The sequence below is a fragment of the Protopterus annectens genome, chromosome 8.part1 (genome assembly GCF_019279795.1).
Source record: "Protopterus annectens isolate FY-2018-M chromosome 8.part1, PAN1.0, whole genome shotgun sequence".
Lineage (NCBI taxonomy): Eukaryota > Metazoa > Chordata > Ceratodontiformes > Protopteridae > Protopterus > Protopterus annectens.
The window spans coordinates 373,933,612-373,960,202 of NC_056742.1; the positions used below are offsets into that span (position 1 = coordinate 373,933,612).

Below are 26,591 nucleotides of genomic sequence, written 5' to 3' on the forward strand. Positions count from 1 at the left end.
TGAGAAGTCTGACATGTACCTTGGGGAACACACTAATGATAGTTTTTTAGAGAAGGTACATCAGCTCAGTCTAATTTCCTGAGTTGTATTTGTGATCCAGTTTGCTATCCATTGAGCTACATGGGAGTTTATATTTGGATGGGACAGTTTATCTATATTAGTTGAGTGTGGGATGGTGAAGATCACGTTTGCAAGGTTTAGATATACAGTCGGTACTGATTTACCCATATCCATTGTTTTAGTAACCTTTTTGAAGAATTACCATATTTAGTTGGCAGGACCTGCCCTTAACAAATCCAAACTGGCTTAGGTCAAAAATTTGTCAGTTACCTGTGTCCTCATGCATTAATTAATTTATTAATTTCATAATGATCTTTTCCACAGCCTTACAGATATGGCTGGTGAGACATATGGGTTTATAACTTCCCACATCAACTTATGCCTCACCTTTGTGCAAGGAGATAACATTTGCTGTCCTCCATTCATCTGGTACAAAGCCTGGCATAAGGCTGACATTGAATAACCTATGTAGGGGGTCTGACAGGTCCTGTTTTAGGCTGGCAAGTAAGTAGCCCAGTATGGCCAAAAAGAAGCAGTACTCTTGACCTTGGTATTGCTTTGAGGACTTATTTGTGGGGAGATTTGAGGAGGGAGTGTAGATGGGTGTATGAGATCTGGGAACGTTGGAGGAGAGTGGGGTGAAGTTTGAGCTGAATTTATCTGCATAAATGAGATACAAAGAGAAATCAGGATCAGGTATACAGGCTACATATTTTTATTTTCACTACTCTCTGCATATTCCTCAAATAGTTTTCACTCTGTGTGTGTCTCATCAACCATTTGTCAACATTCTAACTGCCAAACAAATCCTCATAATTCAGCCTCATTCATACCAACCGATAACTGAATAATCATACACTATTAGGCAGCAATGCAAAGATACAAAGCATTACACCACTGTATTACTTGTATGTAGGAGTTATACATGTAAATACGTACATACTAAAATATGAAGGGAAAGCACACTAGGTCTGCAGTAATATGCTTTGCTCATGAAATATGGCAGTTCCAGACTATCACTCAAGAATATTTCACTTCTTTGGAAAACTAGCTACTAAAATCACAACTACTCTTAAATGAGAAAAAATAAGCTAATTATGTTTGCTCCAACCTCCTTCTAAGCCATCTCAAGTAAACTCAATATTGTCTCATTAAATAAAACCATCAAGTCCAAATGCTGAAATTCAACCACCACATCAACTATGCCAAGCATAAAGCTAACTAAAAGCTAGGACTTCTTCACAAAGCCAAACCCCACCTTTCTGGTCATGCCCCAATAACCACAGCTCTTACGTTCCTACAAGTTGGACTGCTGTATGTATGTATGCTTCACACTGAGCAACTATTAATCAAATTACCTAACCAAATTAGAACAAACCAGTTACAAAATTGACAATTTTGCTACTATGAATCTCCCCTCCAAATAAAGCACAGCACTGTATATCCCTCAACAAATAGGCTGTCTATACCTAAAAATACCCTACTTTACTCTCATTTCAAAGTCTGATTTCAGAGCCTTCGCCCCTCTATAACCACACTACCTTCTTGCAATCACTTCAAGACTGCATTAAAAACTCACTTAAAAAGTGTCTGGTTATGCCCATGCACCAATCCCGACTAGTAACCCTCCTTTTACCTCCCGTCCCCTAGCCACCCTGCCTCACACCATCTGATCATTGCATTCCTTCCTCTGCAGGCTCTGGCTCACCCTTTACCCTTCCCTTCCCTCCTCACTCAATCTCTCAGACCTATTATAACATGCTTAACTACCTCACTTCATCTCAACTCCAAATACATATCCAACTGACTTGCACCTAACTTCCTCTCACTACCACATATACTACTCACTCAGTCTCCTCTCTTACTCCTCTATCTTCCCCTTCCATCCCATTAGCCCTTCTAGCTTGTTCCACCTTCGTGTGGAGCTTCTGCTTTATATCTGCTTAAGTTTAGTGTGATATTTGTATCTAAGATTTAGGTTTATGAGTTTAGAAAAGTATTTGTTTAAGAATAGTACTATCTGTATATACATTCTATCTTTAGTCCTAGCCTCAAGCTAGATATTGGTATATCAGTTCATTACTATGTTTCATATTGTATATATATCTAATGTTTGCTGCAGTATGTATTATTTGCTATTGTATGTATATTCAATTGTTCTTCCTGTACTCTGCTGCTCATTTATTGTTCTGTGGAGCTTTTCTCCCCAGGCCTCCACTGAAAAAGGACCTGTGTTCAGTTGGAATTTCCCGGTAAACAAATGTACATAAATACAATAAATAAATAAATAAAGTCTTACACAAAAACATACATACACTAGACATAACTGTCCTTACTTTTAACCAAAATGTTAACCTCTATTCCCCCATCTTCACATCACATTAATCTATTTAGATTATATTTAGATTAAACATGTAATAGTCTAATATCTGGGATCCTAAAATTATGACCCCCAAATATGTTTACTTGTATGATTTTGAAGTTGATCACATTGTGCTGGGAAAGTTATGATTATAGCTTTTATTTTTGTAACCGCATTCTGCTGAATTCAATCTTTCAGTACATAAATTAAAAGCCATAGTACATTATACCTGTGTGAAATGTTTAATACCTGGCATTAATTAGCTCAAAGTATTACATTTTCAAAATATCAAATTGGGAATGTCAAGACTATATTAACGCTATAAAACTAAATGATGACATGTTTGCCAACAGATGTCTATGCATTGAATGCAGTATGCCTTTGTGAATTACATTGTTTTCTTTTTGTGTTAAGCAGGAATCAAATGTTAATGAGACGGAAGCCAATGTAACACAAAATATTAAAAATGGTAATATTTCTGAAAACCCCAGACTGGAATTTTACCAGTTAGTGTACGGAATGATTACTGTTGCATTGACATTATTTGGAATCCTTAAAGGATTTGCATTTACGAAGACAACACTGAAGGCTTCATCCTCACTACATGACAGAATGTTTTACAAGGTAATAAGAATGAATTGTATACAGTATTTACTTTTATATCTACAGTCCTGAGATGCAAGACATATTTTTCCCTGCAAAGCTTAACCAGATCACCCATAAACAGCCTTTAAAGCCTATGCACATTAATGGAAATGCCTCTTGAGTCATGAAGATTTTCTTGCAGAATACTTTTTGTTCCAAACCATGCCTCAAGGAAAAAGTTAACAGCTTGCAAATCATTGTAACAAAAATAAGTTAATTAGAAGAAACTCAGCTTTATAGTGATACTGCTTTTGAAAATGTTGGGCTTTTATGATCTAATATTTTATTTTGCATACATGCAAAAGGTTATATGCTTGTTGCGATCAACCTGCATGCATTTGTTTTGAAAATATTTACAAAATGATTGGAAATCTTTATTTTTTAATAACATTTGAAAACAATGCTCATTATTAGCCAGACAATACCAGGTCATTGTCTATCAGTAACAGTTCTGTTCACCTTTATCTTGGGTCCCAAATGAGTATGCAGGCGTAACATGGACCTCATACCACTTTTGTGATATTCATGCAGATATTGTAGCATTATTAATATTCTTAACTACTGCTACAGATAATCAATTTAACAGGATTGATTTGACTTCATAAAGCTGAAGAAACTATAAGTATTAAGAGCAACCAGCAAAAAAAATCACAAACTATTAGCAGAGTGTACTGAAGGTAAAGCAGAATTAAAGTATTATCAGTCGTTATCAAGACAGGCTCTTTTTCCTGTTCCTTTAATGCAGGGCATCATGTAGGTACATTGTGATTGACTGAACTATGTTTATATTTTTCTTAAACAAATTTCTTTACTCTTATGACTATTTCTAATGATTCGAACATAAAGGTATGTGCATTAAGTTGAGTACATGACAGTTATTTGGAAACAAAATCTAAAGCAATTAACTAGACCTCTTGCCTTTTAACAAACTTTCTGTAATGTAGCATCCAAATCCAAATACATTACTGCATATTTGCTTAGAGTGGTGACAAAATGGTTGAGTGCCATTACCAGGAAATCTTTCCAAACAGTTTTTTATGTAACATTTCTATAGGCTAACCTGCCAATGAATGAGTTCTAGATGGAAAGGGCTTCAACTTATTGATTTGGACTTACCAACTTTATGTACAATGATTGTTCTTCTCCATAGAAAAACCATGGTTAGTGTGCTTCCACTTCCATGATGGCTGTCATGGCACTGGATATGGTTTTCTTGATTTTTCCTGCATTTCTGCCTCTTTGGAGTTGGTATATATAAGCAAGATGGCTCACCCACCATCGGGTGCAATTTGTTATGGTTTTATTTATTTATTTAAGATTTTTTTTTTCAGTTAGACCTTTTGTCTTTTTTTCAGCTAGAAAAAGCTACAGCTAGGGAAATAGAGTCAAACCATTTAACTAAAGGGATGCAAAAGTCAACAATATTGCCAAAAATCCTAAATAAATACCAGTTAAGATGCAAACATATTATTTTGATTTTCTTATCAGTTTCTCATTTATATAAGCCCATAAAGACATAACAAATTTAATTTACACAATAAGAAAACCTGCAAAACTTCAGCATAATTTATCTTCATACAGATAACAATAAGATGATGGCTTAGTGAGGGTGACATAGGCATTGTAGAAATTATCAGCTGAATGCAGCATACCCTCAGAAAGGGGATTAACTTGATAGACTGAGACTATAAACTAGCTTAGTTAGGAGAAATTTGATGCATGTTACAATATTAATCCCAAAGAGAACATCGACAAATGTTTTCAACACATTTCACAATATTTAGATATTGGGTTTTCATATCCTGAGAACAAACCCTTGGGAAAAAAGAAAACATTTGGCAAGACCATCATTTAAATACTCTAAAATAATATTCCAATATGTAAAACCATTAATTTCACAAAATAGATAATTGTGGGAAACGCTTAATCCCAAATATTTAAAATTAATACAAAATCTTACCTGGTTGAAAGGTAATGGGATCTAAGGTTGAAAAGTAATGAGATCTAAAACTGCACACCTATAATTAAGAGCAAAAGTAATTAATTTGTTGAAATATTACATGTGCAACTTCTAACAATTTTGTAAAGCACTTCTTCTCTCCAAAATGTATAAGAAAAAAGTACAAAGTAATGCTTATCTAAGCTATGTCAGTATACATTCAAAATTCTTGAAGTACATTGTTGTGAAAAGCCAGTTGGTGTGGGTCAACAGACTAAATGATGATAATTATTATAAATTATATGAACTAGAAGGCATTGCTTTGGTTGACAAGTTTTATAAGAGAGAGATTATCCAGAAGATTGTCACAATGTCATTCACAATAACATTAAAGTCAGAAAGACTACTGATTTCTAATCTTACAGACTGAAGGAAGCTTCCTTTACTCTAAAGTCAAGTAATGATTACAGATCTGCCATTTTATTAAGATCTTATTTTGATAAATTTAGAATTAAAGCATTTATAGAAAAATCAATTGGAAAATCCTCAGTAGATTTTTTTGAAATAAATAGCAAACTGAGGGAATAACCCATGCTTGTTAGAAAAAGAGGTAGAAATCTAAATTATATGTTTCAGACAGGACTGAATAACCTTTTGATGTCATCTGTACCTAAGAAGAGGGGTAGTTTTAGATGTCTTAATTGTATTTATATTTAAATTAATCAAACTATGGGTGCCACTTCTGAAATATAAATGGATGCATTCTATGTCAGCAGAACATTATAAACCAGGATATATGAACATTTGCATGCAACAGAAATGAGTGATAACAGTAATGCTCATTCTAGATGTTCTACCACATGTGTTGTTAAATTATGTTTTGTGTTTGCAGTAACTGATGAAGTTTAACATTTTAATTGTAAATTCAATGATAAAGATGAATTGGACTGGAAAGAATACTGCTGGCAGATAAAATTGTAAGCCTGTGGTCTCCCTGGACTTAATGACAGAGAAAACATTAAAGTTTATTTAAAAAGAAGGCGAATGGAATACTGAACATGGGAACCATCATATGATTTTGGATGTTTGTTATTTACACTTCATTCACTTTGTTCTCTGTCAATCTGATGAAGTCTCTTTTATAAGGCAAAATGGTTACGGATTATATTTTATAAGTCTACAGTTTTTATTTTTTTTATATTCATTTAGTTTGACAATCTTTCATGCTTTCAGTTTTTAGCCTTGGACTTCATAAACAGCAGAATATAGTCTGAATAAGAATACTGGTTCCTACTCTTAGAACCATGTTTGGTAGAACTCTTTTCATTAGTGAGTACCTGGTGGCAAAGTGGCCCATGTAATGAAAGAAACAGGTTTGTTGCCAGTCAAAATACATTCAAACAAAAAGTATATCTCATCTGGTAATTAAAAATACACCTATGCAATACTGTTCCTGCCTTAGTTTTGTAGCCAGTTTGGGTCATTTGGTTGTTACTGGAAAAAAAATTGACCCTTTATCTGTTTTCTGTCTTGTGAAATTCTACCTTTCTTGCTTTACCACATTATATCCAACATTACTTCCACTTTAAACAGTTGTACTATCCATGTAACATGGGTATTATCAAATTAAGCATGGCAGTGACAAAGGGGCAAAATGAAAACTCTTTTGTGACATCATAGTTCTGCATTATTGTAGACAGAAAATTATCATTTTCATTACTTACAGACTCACAGCTACTGAAGAGGGACAGTTAGAAAGAATCCATACTTGGCTTATAAATTCAGTAGAGCGATTCTTGTGACTAGTCCTGTAAGATACTGCTTGGAAATTTAATAGTGACATTTATGTTTATAATGTATTAGCAATTTTATTTCAGTAGGCCTGGCTTTGAATCTTTCCATGTCTAACACTGTGCAACACTTAGCAATTCACTTTTATGGCAGTGGTCCCAGGTTCCCCCTGAAAAGAAATTTAATGGGTTTACCCATTTAAAAAAATAAGGTTAATAATGTTGTTTTTATTTCACTTTGTAGTTCCTTTTCAGTTAGTATCTCCTCATTTTCTTACTTCTTAAAGCACTTTTATCAGATCTGTGCTTTTACTTAGAAGCACAAGGGTTTACACAAGCAGTAGTGCCAGACAGGTTGGGCATTATTGGGGAAATAACTGCCCACTCAGTGATGCTGTGAGACCTGATGCCACAGGCACAGGTCCTCTTCACCCCTGAAAGAGCCACTATTTTTCTTATAATGCCCACACTGAAGGGCATTATTACAGCTTAATATTTATTTACACAAGGTGATATGTATACATTAACACTCTGTTGGATAAAGTTTGTTCTCCAATAGGGTGCTCATGTATATTTAGCCCATTACATACTATAATTTACTTCATATTTATTTATTTATTAATTCACTTATGAACTCATTTGATAACTAGGTGACTGGGTATGGGGGGGTAGTCCAATCTTTAAAGCACAATTTGTTACTCCTTAAGTTCAGTAGACATACAACCCCTTTTCAGGGAAACCTGGAAGCAGTATGTGGTTAAGCGACTTGCTTGGGATTTTGCAGTAATGAAATAGAGGCTGACAGACTCGTGTTAGGGTTTCTGCAGGGTTTAGGTCTTGTAGACCATACTCTTAGGTCGTGCTGCACCACCTCAATGACCTGGACCAAAGACGATAAATTACATAAAACACTAGAGAAACAGTGATGCTGTCATATGTATTGTTTAATTTAGTTCATGTCTGTTTTATTGTTGAAAATGTTAATATGACAGAATTCTACTATTAGACTTTAGTGTAAACAACAATACAAAAAATGAAGAAGTTAAACGAAAGTTTAAGACCAAGAAGTAAATATGATACACTTTAGCGAAATGGAAAAATTTAGGAATCGAAACAGAGAGCCGTTTGACACTAATGATTTTTCTGACAATTACTTTATACATTGCACTATGTGTTTTATTTTATATTTAGATCTTACGTCGACCTATGAGTTTCTTTGACATAACTCCATCTGGAAGACTGATAAATCGATTTTCAAAGGATATGGATGAAATAGATTCCAGGCTGCCATTTCAACTGGAAAACTTTCTGCAACAATTATTAACAGTTCTGTTCACCATAGCAACCCTAGGAGCTGTGTTTCCCTACATCCTCATTGCAGTAGCCGTTCTAGGTGTTATCTTTTATGTCATTCTAAAGTAAGTAACATGTTTAACAAAATTCTAAATAAAATGGATGCAGATAGAAGAATATGCAACATCATGGAGTTTTCTAATGTATTTCTAATGTATATAATATTAATAATTATATTAACAGAATGAGGAAATTGACTATAACCTTTCAGATGGACAAGTTATGTGTTGTTGTTGTTGTTGTTGTTGTGTCTTTCGGCTTTTCCCAGTTAGGGGTCGCCACAGCAGAACTCCAGTCCGCTAATGATTGGCAGTAGATTTTTATGTACCGAGTTGCCGGCTCTGACGCACAACCTTCAACAAAGGTACGCCCATTCACGCATGTCTCCAATGCATTATAAATCAGTTTAACTGGCAGGCATGCTTGATTTCAAGAATCATATCCAGAAAGTGTGTGTTGAACTAATGAATAACTCTTGTACCATGACTAGAAAAAAAAGCAGGCCATCAAGATTTCATCTGAAATTGATAAGGATAATTTTAAAATACATAGTCAGGGTTGTCATTAGCACAAAAGCTGGCCATAGCTACATACATTTAATTTATTTCTGTTTATGTATTGTTATAAGAAACAAACTGGTCAAAAATAAACTTCAAAGTTGTTAATAAGGAACTTGAAACACAAATGACACTACAATTTTTTTACTGAGCTGTGTGGACATGAACCTAGCATGGGTACTTTGTATAACACAGTTATAATGAAATTAAAACACTCCATAAACGGTTATTCATTACTTGCTTTATGAACACATTTATAAAACATACACAGTAATCTGCATAACTTGGTACTAGTAGAAAAAGCATAGCTCATCATTCATGGAAAGAAACATGGAGCCCTTAGTAAGCTTAGTAGAAAAATTCCCCTTTTCAGGGCTGATACAGGAACACTGTCTATTTAAGTGACTTGCTCACAGTAACACAGTCAGAAAGGAGAAATTTAGAGACTCAAACCAAGGCCTGCAAAATGATTCTCCTTACCATCTCATTACTAAAATCCCTCAGCTACACTGCCAGATGCTTCTTTATTTACTGATGATGGATATATGTGAGCTGGACCAGAAGGACCCCTTTGCAATCATGCCCATATAATAGTATAAGACTAGTAACAATAGAAAATTGAGCAGTAATTAACTTAAATGGGACAGAAATTAAGCTACAATAGAGCACTTATTGTTCACAACAAAACCAGGCATCTTATTTATTGTAATTATTTCATTTAATTTCATTCAGTTTATTCTGACAGCAAAGAGTAATGCAGTTGTTGCAACATTTATTCTGCATAATGGTTTGCAGTAAAATGTCAGTGTAGTTACATGGATTTGAGCCTTCTGATCTCATACGTTTAAAGCATGGCCTTGTTTGCTGTATTTCTGAACTTGATTCAAAAATCATGCAATAGGGAATATGCAAAAAGGCATACTACAGACTCATACCTTACACAAGACTGCACACATGGCACTAATTGCCTGTATAGAATACTTAGAACTATAGTTTTCTTGAAGTAATCTCCTCGTGTTTTAACAGTCTGGTTCACTGTGGGTAATATAGAGGTTTATCAGCAGGTCACCAATCATAACCTGCTTATTATGTGTTCAAAACTTGGATGCCAAGAAATTCACCTTGAAAGTGAAGCTTGAGAAGTGACTCTTGCCATCCATGTTGAGAAAACATAATAAACTATTATGATCAGAAACCTGATCCTTATTCTTTGTAGTACATAGAACTTTGCTTGCTCTATGCAATACTAGTTTCAGAAAAAAAGCGATAAATGTTTTGCCAGCTTGCAAAGCTGTGAAGCTCTTAGCAGGCACTGTCATTAAGAGAGAAGGTCAGGGACACATTACCTACACAGAAAGCAGAAAAACAAATTTGTTTTTTATTCTGCTGCTCTTTTTGCTTATCAAAGCTGACAGATTTAATTGCCTAGTGGGATACCCAATCTTAAAAGGTAAAGCAGGGGGTGCTTAACATTTGTTAAGATTGGGTCTCGCACTAAAGAAGAGCTTAACAGATTTGTATTTTCCTGTTTATGAGAGCATAACCACTGCACTCCATGCACTGCAAACATAGTATAAATAAAATAAAAAATATTATAAACTAAAATGAAACATGACCAAGAGTTGCCTCACTTTCGGAAACAGGCTCCAGTAACAAATAAGTAAATGCAATGAAACACAGATAAGAAACGCTGGAGCATTTTTTGTTCAGTCATTAACTAGGTAATTGAATTATACATCAGAGGCACTTTTTTTAGACACAACTTGGATCAGAAGGGCAAGGTTAATTGCAGTATGTGTGCAGGGTTCAGGGCATCCAATCAACCAGAATATTTGGGAATAAACCAGAGGACCTCATGCAATGATAATAAGAACATGCAAACTCCACACAGACAGTGACCAGAGGTTAGGATCGCACCTCAGACTCTAGAGGTATAACAGTACGTCTCAACATGGGCTCTTAAGCTACTGTTATAGTAAACACTTAATCTGATAGTGTAACTCCCTAATAATATTAATTTTACCAGAACATAGTTTAGCACTGCCATTAGATCCAGAAAACTCTATTGCTCTGGTTACAGAAAGCATTTTTGATGGAGGTTGCGATGTAATGAATTTAATTTTTCTCAACTTGTAAAAACCTTACAGTTAAAATAGCTATGTCTGGGGATACAGGGGGCAAAGTACAGTACATGAGGGCTGTGAGTTTAACCGACACAAGAAAATGATGTTTTTGATCTTCATTTTACTTGACAAGTACCCTGCTCTTAATGCTGAGGGGGCAAGAAAAATGGGTATTGAAACAGTGGTTTTCAAAGTAGTCACGTGTTCAAGTAATAACAAAAAATGATGCTGAATGATACCGCTAACACAGGGTGATGACTGTCCACATATTTGGGTAATTTCTACAAAATGTTATTGTAATATAACTTAAAGGGTGAACTGCTCTGTAAATGTTACAAACAAGAAAAATATGCAACAAGGATGCAGTACATTCATCTTTTGATTATCCTTACTTTTGCTGATGTCAGAATACTTTTGATTATTCTTACTTTTGCTGATGTCAGAATACACGTTTTTTTGTAGCAGTTTTAATGGATTTTTCCGGAATCTAGAATACAGCAAAGATATATATTTGTTACTTCATTATTCTCGCTATTTGCATGGCTACAAAAATATGAAATTAGTTAAAAGTTAATCACCTTCGGCGTAAAATAACCTATGCAAATGTGTGCCTCTATCTCTGTAAGTGGCGTGTATATGGCATTGTCAAGGATTTTCATTACTCAGCTAAATAGCTCCTTACTACAAAATAAGTCTTCTGAATGAGAGAGAACAGTGCTACCTTATACAGCGCTATGCTTTCACTCGTTTTTAACATGCAGAAATGAGACGTTAATATACAAAGACCACCAAGTTAATATATCAAGTAGCTGATAATTAAAAATAGGCCAAAGACAGAAAACTGTCCAAAATCTAATAATTAAATCCTAAGCACTGAGTGTCAGATACTACGTTACAATAAATCATGCTTTTCTGAACATATCACTTGACCTACTAATTAGACATAACCTTATGTTAAACTTCATAATTTATTAATTTCCATACCATTCCGACTAGGATTGCATTGTGATTGTGTATACTATCAAAACAAAATGGGTTATAATGAAAATTATACTTTCAAACTAACAGAAAATGTTAAAAAAAATAACTGCTGGCTTCTATTTGAAGGAGTATTCTGTCCTTACTGTTTCTGACTTTTAATTCACAAATAGAATGCTCAGAGTTTCTACAGGCACAATAATACAACTTGAACACTGCCTCCAAGTGTATATTCTGTCAGGTAAGGCAGTACATCCTCTAATTTCTGTAACATTTTTGAATTTACATTCTCTCTCTATTTATAAGTCCCCCAAAAGGATTTTCTGTGGCATTAGCTTAAAAATTTGAAAATGTATTCCTGTTTGCATGGTTTCATACCTCTGAGGCTGGAGGGAGGGATGGGAACACTGGGACATAGGAATAATGACAGACTAATGATCATGGGGACCATAAGATGCCCAGACAAATGCATCTCGAAACATATACACTTACATGTTTTGCCACCCTTTTTTCCATATTTAATAGTACTCCTAAATCAAACAGGGCCATACACATGACATCACTGATGTAAATTTGTTTCTACCCATCTAGTCATCAAGACTAGCTTAGTAGTACTTTAAGTAATACTCTAGCCATAGGCTAGAAATAAGTTGAGTTAGGGACCTCACCTTCCAGCAAGTCCTATTTATTTATTGCCATACGTTTAGGTCTAAAGTGTAGGTGTTTTTAAAGCCACTGGTTTTGTAAACAAGAGGTTAAATAGGAGTGGATGTTTCATGGTGCAAAAAGGTGTGAAAAAGTTTTCCTCAGAGCAGCCAGAAGATGGACGAAGGGTTATGTTTATGTTTTGGGATAGGTGAAGGATTTATGCCCATTATTTTTCTTCATTAGAAATCTTTGCGGCCTTTCCAGTTCAGTGACATACCAAAAGGTATTTCACAAATAAGGCGTCATTAGCATGTTATCAAGTGGCACGAGCATTAGACTTGCACTGCAGAAATTCGCACAGTAAAGAAACAGAGCTAGTATTATTTTTTAACTAAATTACATTTCAACAGTAATAAATGTATATGTTGCATGAATATATATTATATACAAATAATTACCCTTTTCTTTTAAATATTACACAATTACTGGCCAATTGCCTTAATTTAACACAACTTTAGTACAGTTTATTTTCTTGTGTGTTTTTCTTTGAAAGAGCAGCAACTCTCCCATCCCATTACATTTCTTCTCACACGTCCCTTCTTCCTAGGCTGAAGCGAATTTTTGTTCTAAACCCTCAAGAAATGAAGCTTAAAGTAAAAGGTATATCTCATGTCTCACTGCCTTTGTTTCTTTTTTTAAATGACCTTCTTAGTTTTTGGTTAAAAAGTCAAACCTTTATGTCATTTTTTACCTTGCTTGTTTTGCTCTGACAAATACCCTTGATCTTTAGATTGTTGGTTGCTTCACAATATCTCCATCGTACTCTTTGGGTATACTCTGGTTTTATCTCCTGTCTTAACTTTTTGACACTGCTCACAATCTTTGCAGTACCACTTTATGTCCTTTTAATGTTGTAAGTAAAGTTTTGCATAAGCCTTATTTTTTTGTATACATGATACTCATATAGCCAAAAACGGAATATTACAGGCTATGGCTAGAAGTTCCTGATGAAAGACCCTTGACACTGCATCACTTTCCCATCTAACCCCTGTTTAGGAATCTGCTATCTGTATAACAATCTTTTTTTTCCTTGTAGATAGACTCCTACTCCTCTTGAGGATTGGGAGACCCCTTGGTGATCTCTCTCAAGTTTTGCAAACCAGGCCCCAAGGGCTGAGTCTGCTTCAATTTACTCTTTCTAATCCCAGACAATTCTTCTAATGCATGGTCAGTACTTATAGACAATGTGTCTGAGAGTTAAACTTACTCATCACCTATTTCCTCCTCTACTTTTCCAGAGGAAGTCAATTATTTTCTAACAACCATGGCTCTGGTTCAGGTCTTTCAACTCTTTTTTGATGTGACCACATTAACAGCCTGTATTGGAAGTGTTGTCTTTCCCATATGACTGTCTCCATTCCTTGCTGCTTGTGAGTGCATGTCTCCATGGTACTGTGTTATCAAAGTTATTACCCATTAGAACATCTGCTAAGATATCATCAAATCTTGCCATCCATTGTCTCACACCCCTGTTCAAACAAACCCTGGCCAATGGCACCTAAGAATTTGCCCTTGCCATTGCTTTAGTTGGAGTAGACTGCCTGGGCAGGTAATGATTCTGCCTAACAGATACAGGCTTAACAAGAGCTATATCTGATGCAGTATCCTTCTTACCAGTAGTACCCTCTACAAGGACTGGTTACAGGCTGATATGAAAATGTTATGCATTCGTTTTAATTGAACCTACTACAATTGTATTTCCACATTATTAACTTCATCATGTGGCCTTTTTTGCCAGGATGTAGCTATGGACATGTGAATTCTATGTGTACCATCTGGTTACACTGGATAAACTTTACTACAAAATGTTTTGGTGTATATGTGCCAACATTTCCCCTTTAATCTGTGCAATCTGCTACAAAGGCTTAGACTGCACCAAATGTTCTCTTACACCCATGTGTGGTGCTGGATTTCCACTTTTTTATGCAAATGTGCCATGCTGACTAAAATAGAGATAACCCTTTTTACCCAGTTCATCAGCAGTGATACTCCAAATCTTCTAGTGTCTTATATCCTCCAGCAAAGTACTGAGTGCTCAGTCCCTTAGTATATGTTCTACAATTTCAAAAGTATTGACTTGATACCCCTTAATCACCCATGAAATTGGTTATTTCTGCATTATAGTTACTCAAACTATTTGTCTTTCTTCTCTCCTTCCCAAATTTTGTCCCACAAGTTTCACAAGTCAGTATAAAACATTAAAATAAATGGTTTTCATTTTATCATAATTCATACAATCTACATCTGAAATGTTATGCACAGTATTTATTGGCATACATATGAAGAGAGAAGGTGCAAACCTCTCTGCATACCCTGGTCAAATTGATGTTGATGATATGTCCTCTCAAATGGCCACTTAAAACTATCAAACTCAACCCCCTCTTTATACTGAGAAAGTAATCATGCACTGTCTTTGATATCTATGTATTGGTTTTACCCATAACTTTGGTGAAGAACTAGTAACTTCTTTTTCATGCTGGTACTGCTTTTACCTCTTCCACAATCTGTGTCTTCCTCTCTGTCATCACTCCCTTTGTATCTCAAGCTACTTCATTCCTTCAACTGCATTTCCTATCCACTTCCAGTCTAATTCCAACTAGATTCTGAAGTCTGGGGCTGGCCTGAGTTACTCTTCTACATGCTCTGCCCTTACAGCCACTACCCAGTTGTTCCAGTTTCAGTGGACTTTGTTTCAGATACACACAAGGCTATTATCATGTCCTTCTTGAAAATACTGGCAAATCCCCTGGTTTTGTAATCATTAGCCAGCTGTTTATGGAAGTTTTTCCCAGCCTCAGAGTGCTCATTTCTGCTTGTTTCCTAATTACTCAGACTTGAAATGAAGCTAAGGCCTGTGCATTAGATACTGCTGTAAATTTACCTTGCGAATGCAAGAGGATACACCAAAACTGTTTAAAAGGCTATACAACTCCATTTACCACATCCAACCACTGCCTATCAATGTATATGTGATGACCTGGGGCTACAGATCTGAACTCCTTCACTGCAACCATCAATATTTAAGGTGTAAAGGGACAATCATCATGGGGTTTTAATCCGACCTTTGGTACCCTTAAATATATAAAGGGCAACTAGCTGTAAGTTGTATGATAAAGGGACACTACTGCACTGAGTAAATGAAAATACCTGTCACAGCCAAATAAGCATTCACTTTACAACTACAAATCAGAGTTATATACAGTGGCTTCTCAGGAGTTCAACCACCTTAGACTGCTCTTACTGCCGTCCAGAAAAAAACTTTTTAACAGTAATTGAAACTTGAACAGAATTTTTTTGCATGTGCACAAATGCATACATAAACACAAACACATATGCACACACACACACACACACACACACACACACACACACACACACACACACACACACACACACACGCACACACAAGTGCATATGTATTATTTTCCAGAATGGGAGGGTAAATGTTAACTCTCCAGCACCAACAGCCTCCCTTTCCTTGTTTACTCTAATGCTGCTACCAGTTAGTCAAACTAACAAAGCAAGGACAAAGCTTACTGTTCATCATTAAAATAAGCCAACCCTTAAACACACAAATTAATTATCCGGAATTAATGGACATGCTCCACCTCAAAAAATCCAAATCCACCAAAACCACTAGAGCAAGCGCCTTAAACCTTAGCACGGCTATAAATAGGACGTGCTGGAGGAATAGATTTATCACTCAGAGACTCCCTATGCTGTGGAATAAAATCCCGGTCCATGTGAGGCAGAGCACCTCGCTGACTCTGTTCAAGAGAAATCTAGACCTGTGGATGGGAGATCGTAGGTTTACCCCGGGAATCATATCTGTGTCACTGCTGGACAGAGGCACAACAAACTAATGGGCACAGTATTTTTTCATATAAGGGGTGGTGTAAGCCACAAAAATTTGGGCTAGGCTTATAAATGCCTTAGGGCAGATAGCCTAGTATAAACCTATGAACCTATAAATGTCAACAATTAGCTCTGAGCAGTTGCCCTACAGAGGGCAGACACCACATAGTTTTAAGAGTTGTAAGTCACAGGAAAATGGATAAACCCTTAAAATTAATACGTAATCTATCAGCTGTAAGCCTTCAAAATTAGATACTGAAAGTCTTTATTTGAAATAAATCAGGTAAAATACGTTTTTCAAATAAATATGCATATTGCACAGAAGTGGTAAAAGGAAATGAAAATAAGAGATTCAAACAGATCAAAAAATGTTACGAAAAGTTTTTCTAACATCTGAACATGATACTGTCAACTTCTGGCTAAGAATACTAAGGATTTACTTCTGCTGCTGTTTTGGGCTTTAAAGCTAAAAATCTAATGTTCATATTAGGCAAAGTAATACAGCTTGAGCTCTGTCTCTAAGTGTATCATCCAGCAGGCAAAGCATTAACTTCTTTAACTTTCTTGGATTACAGTCAGTCCCTCTATTTACAAGTCTCCAACCAGCATTTCCTTTCGTTTTAGTTTGAATTTTAGAAGTTGATTTTCTGTCATACCTCTCAACTGTACCGAATTCCTCAGAATTTACCAGTTTTGAGGGCAAAATGATGGGGTGCCACAAATTTCCAAGTGACCCGTTCAATTTACAATTCCTTTTTTATTTTATTTACAGTTTTAAAGTATGGCTGATGTCATCACATCTTCGCTAGCATATCCCATGACATCAATAACATGCAGGGCCATGTGTGATGATGTCAGACATACGTTATAATTGTCAGACTCTCGAAGACTCAGTGAGAGATTTCAAAAAATAAAAAAATAAAAAACTTCAGTTTACAGCAGAGCCCACCCTTGACTTGCAGCACTCCAGCAGCCAACAAATGAGGACATTGTGTCAATGCAACGATGAACCCAGGCCCCCATAGGACTACTGTAGTTGTAGTAGTCACAGTCTGCCTCCTGAATGGTTCTTGTCTGGTAGTGGTACTAGGGTAGAGGTTTGGTAACTTGCATCTGAGTCAGAGATGGCTGTAAAGCTTTATGAGGGGCTAATGAAATGTAACTTCTCCGATGAGAGTAACACCAACAACCATAAGATACTCCACCATAAAAATGTGATTGTTATGGAAATAAAGTTTAATAATACTTCAGAAAAATTAAAACCAAATTAAAAAACACACATTGACGTTGTGCTTTCACCCTATCTAGTTCTTAGGGCATCATCAGAGTAACAAATCTTCCCCTTTTATAACAAATCAATATCACATGGTTCACTACTAATTGCCTACCTAATTAAACTCCTAACTAATGTCTCAAAAGGTAGTGAATGAACCCTCTATTCACACATAAAATTTTAGTATGCATTCTTAACCAAACCAAATAAAAATGTATTTAATTAAAAAAATAACAAATAATAACTAATAAATAACTTCTATCTTAATAAAAACAAACCATGTGATGCTTATGTCTTATAAAAGGGGTTGTTTGTTCATTTTAATTCAGTTTATCATGCTTGGGTGGGTTAAAAGATGCATTTTATTACTTTAGACAGTATGTTTATGTTTTTTTTCTCTCATTGTGGGTAAGATACGCAGCAATGGTGTAACATCTGTGCATACGAAACCTATTTAGTGTAAGTAGATGGTAAATACACTTGATGTTAATGGTACTCTTTTGCTGTCTGATGATTGTTATTATTTTAAATGAATAAGCTCGTGAAAGGTAAGTGCAACGTGGTACCAGAGTGCACGCTGGTATATAGCATTATCTCTGATGTCTTGAACAGATAACCTGTACCTGTTTAAAATAGAGAAGCATGACTGTTTTATCATTTGTACATGAAACGGGTGCTAAATGGAGAACATAATGTAGTAGTGCTGTGAAGGTTGCAAGAGAGAAGCAAGTATCAGTAGTTTGCATGCAAAGTATAATGGCAATAGTATGATATTAAAGTGGTTGAAAAGTAGTGAAATTGTGGAGAAATGGTTTCAGTATCTAGATGGACAGAGTAGAGGTGAGTATATGGTATTCATTTGTACTGCATTATCAAGTGATACAGAAAGTTTAGCAACACACTATGTGATAGCTGCTTTGAGGCAGAGCAAAATTACTGTCAAGGCAGTGGCAGAAGTAGGGGTGGAGTGTGACGAGGTATGTTGGTTTCCCACAATTCCATCGGGGTGGGGTTACATAAGTATGTATGGAAATCTTACATTAATCATTGTCCAGATTTTTGGCCAGTTGTACTGATTTTTAATGGGCCTTAGTCCAGATTTTTGATGTTTACAGGTTGAGAGGTATGTTTTCTGCATACACAGTTCCAAAGATCTACGAGCGGGAGAGAGTGCCAACAAACTACTGTTCAAATAAGGCATTACTTTGTGAACTAGAACATCAATCTTCAAGAGTCTGCACAATTTTTGAACTGCATTACATTAAATATATACATATATATATATATATATATATATATATATATATATATATATATATATACACACACACAGATTATATATATATATATATATATATATATATATATATACGTAACTTTTACATGTGAGATTTTGTCTCCCATACCCCTTGTTGTGGAGACTCCACACCAAAACCCACAGAAATTAAATATACTAACTCCAGAGTCACACAAACTTGAAGAAAAGACAATATCCCATGAATTATGTGTAATGATTGATCTAATTAATTTTGACTATTGTATAATTCAATATACTGACAAAAAACAGCAACATTTCAGCACACAACGAAATGCGTGCAGAGATAAAAGTCATATATTACTTTCACTTGCTATATCTTTTCTACTTGCCTATCATCTAAAGCTGCACTACACCACTTACTTCCCCCTATAACTCTTGTTAATTAGGAAAGCTACCAATACTGAGATCACTGGTATTAATTTTCTTATACATTTAAAAGTAATACTGCAGTCTGTTTTACCACAGTACGTTGGATTGTACAAGCTGGTGTTACATTTACAGTGTTTATCTCTTTTTCCACTGTAGTGTGACCATGGAGTAAGTATATATAAGGTAGGAGAGAGAGAGAGGGGAAAAAGCCCCCTCAAGGGGGTACAGGGGGTTGCCCGTCTGAAAAAAAAAACACATTTCATTTTTTTGTTTTGTTTTTTGAGTTATGCTGAGTCACTTTTGTTTTACAGCTTCACTAAACCACTGAAGCCCAGGAAATCCCATTTCAAAGCATGACACTGCTACCCCGTGAAAATCAAATGGCCATTGTGTACCGAAGTAAAAAAAAAAAAAAAAGAAACTCTGAAATTATCAACATTCATTTCTGATGACCTCTAACCTATTGTATACCTAGTTAATTAAAATAATAAAACTATACCTGTTTCCAAACAAATTCTGCATTAAATCAGTCGTACGCTGTTTAAACTACAACAAGCCAGTAACAAAGTCCTCAGAATAACAAAATGTCCAGCCAAATTACTTACACCAGACGTCCCATTCATAAAAAAAGTGATGTGTACCAGTGCTTTTCTGTATTATACATAAATTATCTGAAACCTCAAACCATTAAAATACATAGAAAAAAACTACAAAACCTGTTAGCTGAATATGTGAAATACTGGTTATTATGCATCCCATGGGGTTTATACTCATGTCACACTTGTGCATATCATTGCTGGAGCCTTCCTGTGTCCTGAAAGGGTGCTCTTCAAACTACCTGGAAATATACGGAGCTGAGTATATTTTTTGGCACTTCAGAGCTGTGTACTGGTAATTGTTGTTTGACTAATTTTATATCATTGCTGGCTGACTTCAGAGTTGTGCACTGTTATTTTTGCTTCACTGTATAGTTTTTCAGATCTCTGCTGAAGGAGTTGGTTTCCCCATACCCACCCTCCCTACCCTCAATATTCCTGTGTTGTTGTTTAAATTTAGAGGTTTTTGCAGTTGATTTGGGACACTCCCCCAGTCCCATCTCTTTACCTCATTCTACCTAATAGACTCCTTCTGCATTGTTTTTAGAAATTTTTGATTTAATTGCATTTTTTAAACTGTTTGGTCTAATATTGCTACATACTCATGTGCTAGCTTGCACTGCATTTGAATTGTTTTGACTGCTGTTTTAGCTACTTTTTTGTATATATAAAAAAAAAAACCTTTCCTGTAACTAGTGTAGTCCAGATTCAGATTTGCTGTATCCAGGACTGTATGTAAGCTTCTGAGCCCCCAAGCTTTCTGTGTTGGAGGGAAGCCTTCTAGCTTATCAGTGGGTGTGGTAAGCACTAGGTAACCTATCTACCACATAAGGAGTGGTTCTGGCCCAGAAATTGTAGTTATTGGCCGTTTGGGTAGTTTTTCCATCTCTCTCTCAACTTTCTGATTTTAAAAGCCCACATTTGCACTTGTTTCTCCCCTTTCCTGTAACTAGTTTAGTCCAGATACAGATTCTTACTTTTAACACTTGAATTTGCTTATTCGTGATCAGCACTTGTTCAGAACTTGTAAGCACTAAATAACCTACTAATTACTACAGCACTCAACCTTCCTCATTACCTAGAGAAAAACAGTTTTGGTACTTATTTTCCTCACTTGCTTAGAGAAAAACAGCTCTTGTACTCACTTTCCTCACTTATCTAAAGGAAAATATTTTTTTTATTCAGGCATGTCCAAGGGTCAGCTCCCAGTGTTCTCTCCTGCCTATCTGATGAATCTGGGCATCTTGAGGCAATGTAGAAATTGCCTCATGTACACAGACAACCCTTTCCTCCTACCACCCAACACTACAACCCGTGAGAGATGCACTTATCTAGCCAAACTGGAGGTAAAGCTCTCTCCAATCACGACTGAACTTGACAGTCAAGAGGAGAAGGTAAACACTTGCACCACACCACACTCATCACATAGCCTCACTAAATCTACACCATCAAAATCTACACATAGAAACACGAAAACATTCACGGAGGCTCTCAATAATAATCTGCTCAAGCAACAGAGACCTCCAAAGCAGAAATACAAGCAACCTCCACCCCTCAACACAACCCAAATGACACATAGCCCGCAGACTCAGTGTGCCACTCAACCACAGCTAATAAGGCAAAACAACGTACCCAACACACTAGTCATAGGCAACTCTATAGTCAGGCACACTGATGCCCCACTCACCAGGCTAAACAGGTTACTGTCAGCTGCCTGTAGGGTGCCAGGATCTACCACATAACCCACGCTCTCAGGTCACTCCACAACAAGTACAAATATTACTCTGTCATTGTCCACGTTGGTGTGAACGGCCCGAGACATACCTCCCTGGACTACATGAAAAGAGGCATGGAAGAGTGCTCCGATCTTGTAGCCCAGGCAGGTATGACCCTAGCCCTGAGTAGCATTCTGCCATCACCCAGAATTATGCCACAGTACAAGGACAAAATGATTGACTTCAACAATTGGCTAAGCTTCTGGCGCCATTCTAAAGGGATCCAGTATCTGTCTGCCTGGGATGACATGGTCGACAGACCACGATGCTTTGCCAGAGATAACCTGCACCTGTCACCCCTGGGATTCCGGATACTGGCTAAGGTTCTTGCCGCTCCTATAGTGCCTTTTTTAGGCAAGGTTCAAATGACAAATTCACCACCATAACAGGAACAGGCAAGCAAAAACTGAGAGTGATGCTACTCAATGCTAGAAGTCTAAATCTCAAAATGCAATCACTCGAGGCACTCCTTAAAATGGAGAACATCAATATCTGTGCAGTGACTGAGACCTGGTTCAAGGCTCCAGAGAGCACCCCTGCACTACCAGGCTATAACTCATACCACCCTTTTCGGCCATGTAACCTGGACCGGAACACCAAAGGCGGAGGTGTGTCCATATTCATTAAGGATATCCACACCTCCAGGCTAGTTGCTCAGCATAATGCAGCCGAGGTTATCCAAGTGCGACTAACTCTGGGCAAAACTGCAATCCAAATTGTAGCTTGCAAAAGATCACCCACCATGCCCCAGGATTCCCACTCCTCTTTTCTTGATGTACTGGAAAATATTAAGGTTCAACCAAACACTCTAATAATGGGCAATTTCAACTACTCCACCATTAACTGGGAAAACTACTCATGTACCAGCTCTTCACTCAACGCTTTCCAGAATTCATAAACTCCAATGCCCTGGATCAACTTATCCACACCCCCACCAGGGGCAACAATATCCTAGATCTAGTCATTACCAATATGAGTGACTGGTGTTCCTCACGTGACGTCAACGCCTCATTGGTCCGATCCGACCATAAGCTAATTACCCTAGATATCCACATCTTGCCTCCACCCCCCCTCCCCCATTAAGGAAACCATGGTAAAAAATGTCTCCAAAGCCAACTTCATGCTTCTTAAGACAGAAGTGGTGAACTTCATGACACCCATGCAGATGGACAATGCAGTTACGACTACTGAATCCTACACAATTGCACTTTATAAGCACTTACATGAGTGCATGGATCGTGTTACCCCAAACAGAACCAAGATGCTATCCTCCAAAAAATGGAAGCCAATCTGGTGGTCCCCTGCCATAAACAAACTGTACAACAGAAAGAAGAAACTCTTGCAAAAGAGAGTAAAATCCCACGAGTGGAGGAGCTCCCTGGTCAGCCTCAGCAAGAAACTGCGATCCCTGATAAAATCCTCCAAAGCTAGTTACGAAAACAAAATTGCCACTAATTCTAAAGACAACCACAAAGCATTCTATAGCTATGTCAAGAATCTCAATGGCAACACTCAGATCTGCTCTGAGTTACAGCACAATGGCACTAAATGTGCAGACCCAACTGATATTGCCATCATCCTGGCAGATAGCTTCAGTGCTAACTTTACCCCCCCTCTCACCCCCTAAAGACCCCATCTCTTTACCAGAAGAATGCAGAGCTCCTGTAATCACGGCTGCACAGGTAAAAACCACACTCTCCAAAGCCAAGAACACAGCATCCATGGGACCAGACAACATCCCGGGCTGCGTTCTACACAAACTACAGAATGATCTGGCACCCCACCTAAGTACCATGTTCAATCATAGCCTCACCTCAGGCTTTGTGCCAGCTGAATGGTGCACAGCAATGGTTATCCCACTCCACAAGGGGGGAGCCACCACAGACCCTGGGAACTACCACCCCATTAACCCGACAAGCCTGGTCTGCAAGGCCATGGAACGTATCATCATGGAACTTATAAACAAAGACATTGGTAATCTCCAAACTCTGGATCCCACCCAGTTCGGGTTTGTAAAAGGCAGATCATGTCTCCTAAACCTGATAGACTTCTTTGAAGCAGTTACCAAAGCCGTAGACAAGGGTAAGGTAGTTCACACAGCCTATCTAGATCTTGCCAAGGCTTTCGACACCATCCCCCACTCTGGAATTATAGATAAACTCACTAAACTAGGTATAAATCCCTATGTCACAAGATGGGTTGCCAACTGGCTCACTGACAGAACCCACACTGTGAAAGTAGCAGACTCCAAATCTGACTTCAGACCAGTGACAAGTGGAGTACCACAGGGTTCAGTCCTGGGTCCTCTCCTGTTTGGTATCTACTTCTCTGAAGTACAGGCTAACACAGAAGGTCTTTGGCTAACGAAGTTTGCAGATGACTGCAAACTAGGAGCCATAATCGAAACTCACTGAGACAGATGTCTGGTGTCAAAGCCATGGCCTCAAGCTCAATGCTAAAAAGTGCATTGTCATCCCCTTTGGTAAAAACTCTGTACCCATGAACTACAACATAGGCAGTAGTATACTTAACACCAAAAGTGTGATAAGAGACCTTGGGACACAGGTGGACAGTAGTCTCTCCTTTGATAATCACATCGCCACAGTAGTCAGGAAATCCTTCTACGTGGCACACCTCATCACAAAAGGTTTCTCATCCAGAAAAAAAGAGGTCATTGTTCCCCTCTACTCATCACTCATTAAATCCATTATAGAATACAATGCCCCTTTTGGTATGTATCTCACAAGACATCTACAACAACTGGAAAGGCCACAGAAATACCTAAAAGAGGATTACTGGCCTCAAACAGATGCCCTACGCAGACCATCTCAAAAAAACTCCCGCTTTACTCCGTCGCATATCACCTACTCAGAGGTGATCTCTGCCTAACATGCAAAGCTATGTCAAACCCAGAGCTGTTGGACATGCTCCACTTAAAGAAATCCCAATCCCTCCGAGCTACACGCTCTAGGGACCTAAACCTTGTCACCACAATAAACAGAACATGCCGGAGGGATAGATTCCTGTCCCAGAGACTTCCCATACTCTGGAATAAACTACATATCTATATCAAACAAAGTTCCTCATTAGCACTCTTCAAGAAAAATCTTGATGATTGGATGGGAAATAGGAAATTCACGCCGGGGATCACCTCTGTGGCTCTGCTCGACAGTGGCACAGGAAAATAATTTTCTTGGGTGGCAAAAGCCAGGGTACCTTTTTGGCTGGGCTTGTATAGGCCCAAGGGCCAATAGCCTAGTACCTACCTATGAACCTATGAACCTATGAACCTATGGTGTCTGATGAGATAACTTAAACCTTTCTGTACATATTACTGTCATTTATGCTTTTGTGGGTGTTCTTATTTGATTAAACTGATGCAGTGATGCAGAGGGTCAACATATTGGTAAGAAAAGATGTACCAGCAATTTTGTCATTCAACAGCGGGTTGAAGCATTGCCTTATACAATCAAAATGATCAAGTTGCAATACTTAACATCAGTCATGCAAGCCTGCGCACATATAGGAGCACATTCTGATGGCTGAATGGAATGAGCAAGCCAATCCTGCCTCTGACCCAAATGCTCCCCCAAGCCAGATCAAACTGGTGCCTGTACCAGTAATCAAACTCAAGTCACCAAGGTCATAATCAGGGCTTTATTACTCTAAACCACTGGAGCTGGCCACACCAGGATCTTTGAGTAGTACACATCAAAGTACAAGGAAATGTATGGCAGAATAGATGTCTGTAGGTATGTGCTACTTGTTTTAATATACCAGATTACCTATTTTGATACAATTTTAAACAAGCAGTATAAATTAAATATCAGATATGCATTTGAGCATCATGTAATTCGTATTAAAATAGCCACACTATTGCTAAATATTAGGTAAGTAGTTTGTGTTCGCATTTATTTATGAGCACAGCATTCATGGTCATTCAGATAATGATTTTTAATATTTTTTTTAGAATTTCTAGCTTTTAGATACCTTTTTGATTTTATATCAATATCCCCAGACGTGGGCGTTTACCCTCAGACAGGATTGTCTATCATATGCTTATTATAAATGTCAATTCTGAAGTGTTTTTTAGAAATAAACAATGTGTTATTAAAGTATGTTTGGTACTAAGTACGAGCAAACGTGTGACAGTTCTTTGAATCAAGCATTGATCAGGAAAATTATCTGAATCTTGTATTCTTTGCCCATGTTTTCTCTTTATCACTCACTAACTTACTTAAAAATTGTTCACTTTAGCCTGCCTTTGGTGGTTAATATATACTTTTATTGGGGATTTTTACAGCTATATAACTTTGTAATTTTTCTGTTTTCTTCTTTTCTCTAAATATTTTTTTTATTAAAATGTTACATATCATTAAATATATAATCATACACATATGCTGTCTTACTGAGTGCACCCCTTCGAACATGAGTAACTCAAGTTATCTTCCATTGCCATTTGTCTAACAAAATAATTTAATATTTTTATAGTTAGAGGAGAAACGTCCGCCATTTTAGCACTGAATAAAATTGATATTCCCGTGCTACTTCTCTTACATTTGCAGTTCTTAATATATTGCCAAGGTTCAGTGAACCAATGATTTTACTTACAAACTCACAGCATAAAATAGGCCATTTACCAATCTATGCCTCAGTTGTGTAGCCCTCACTTAATATGACCAAAAACATTATCTTAGTTTTAAATTTATTTACAGAATTATATGTTATAACTTTGCACTATGTTCTCTTCCAATGTTTGGGAACTCACACCTGCAAAATCTTTCTATGGAAACAGAATTTTCCATAAGAAATTGGTATTCTAGGTGGATAAGGAATGACCTGTGCAGTTTAATTAAATGTAACAGCTAATGACTATTACCGTGAAACATG

The 26,591-nt window shown here is 37.0% G+C and overlaps 1 protein-coding gene across 1 annotated transcript in view; it reads left to right on the forward strand.

Moving 5' to 3' along the window:
- Positions 1-26,591, forward strand: part of ABCC12 (ATP binding cassette subfamily C member 12) — a 1,155,696-nt gene that overhangs the window by 965,540 nt on the left and 163,565 nt on the right. Inside the window, exons 21-22 of the mRNA XM_044081948.1 lie at positions 2,840-3,046; positions 7,988-8,214. Of these exons, the coding sequence (XP_043937883.1) occupies positions 2,840-3,046; positions 7,988-8,214 (434 nt within the window). The remainder of the gene's footprint in view (positions 1-2,839; positions 3,047-7,987; positions 8,215-26,591) is intronic.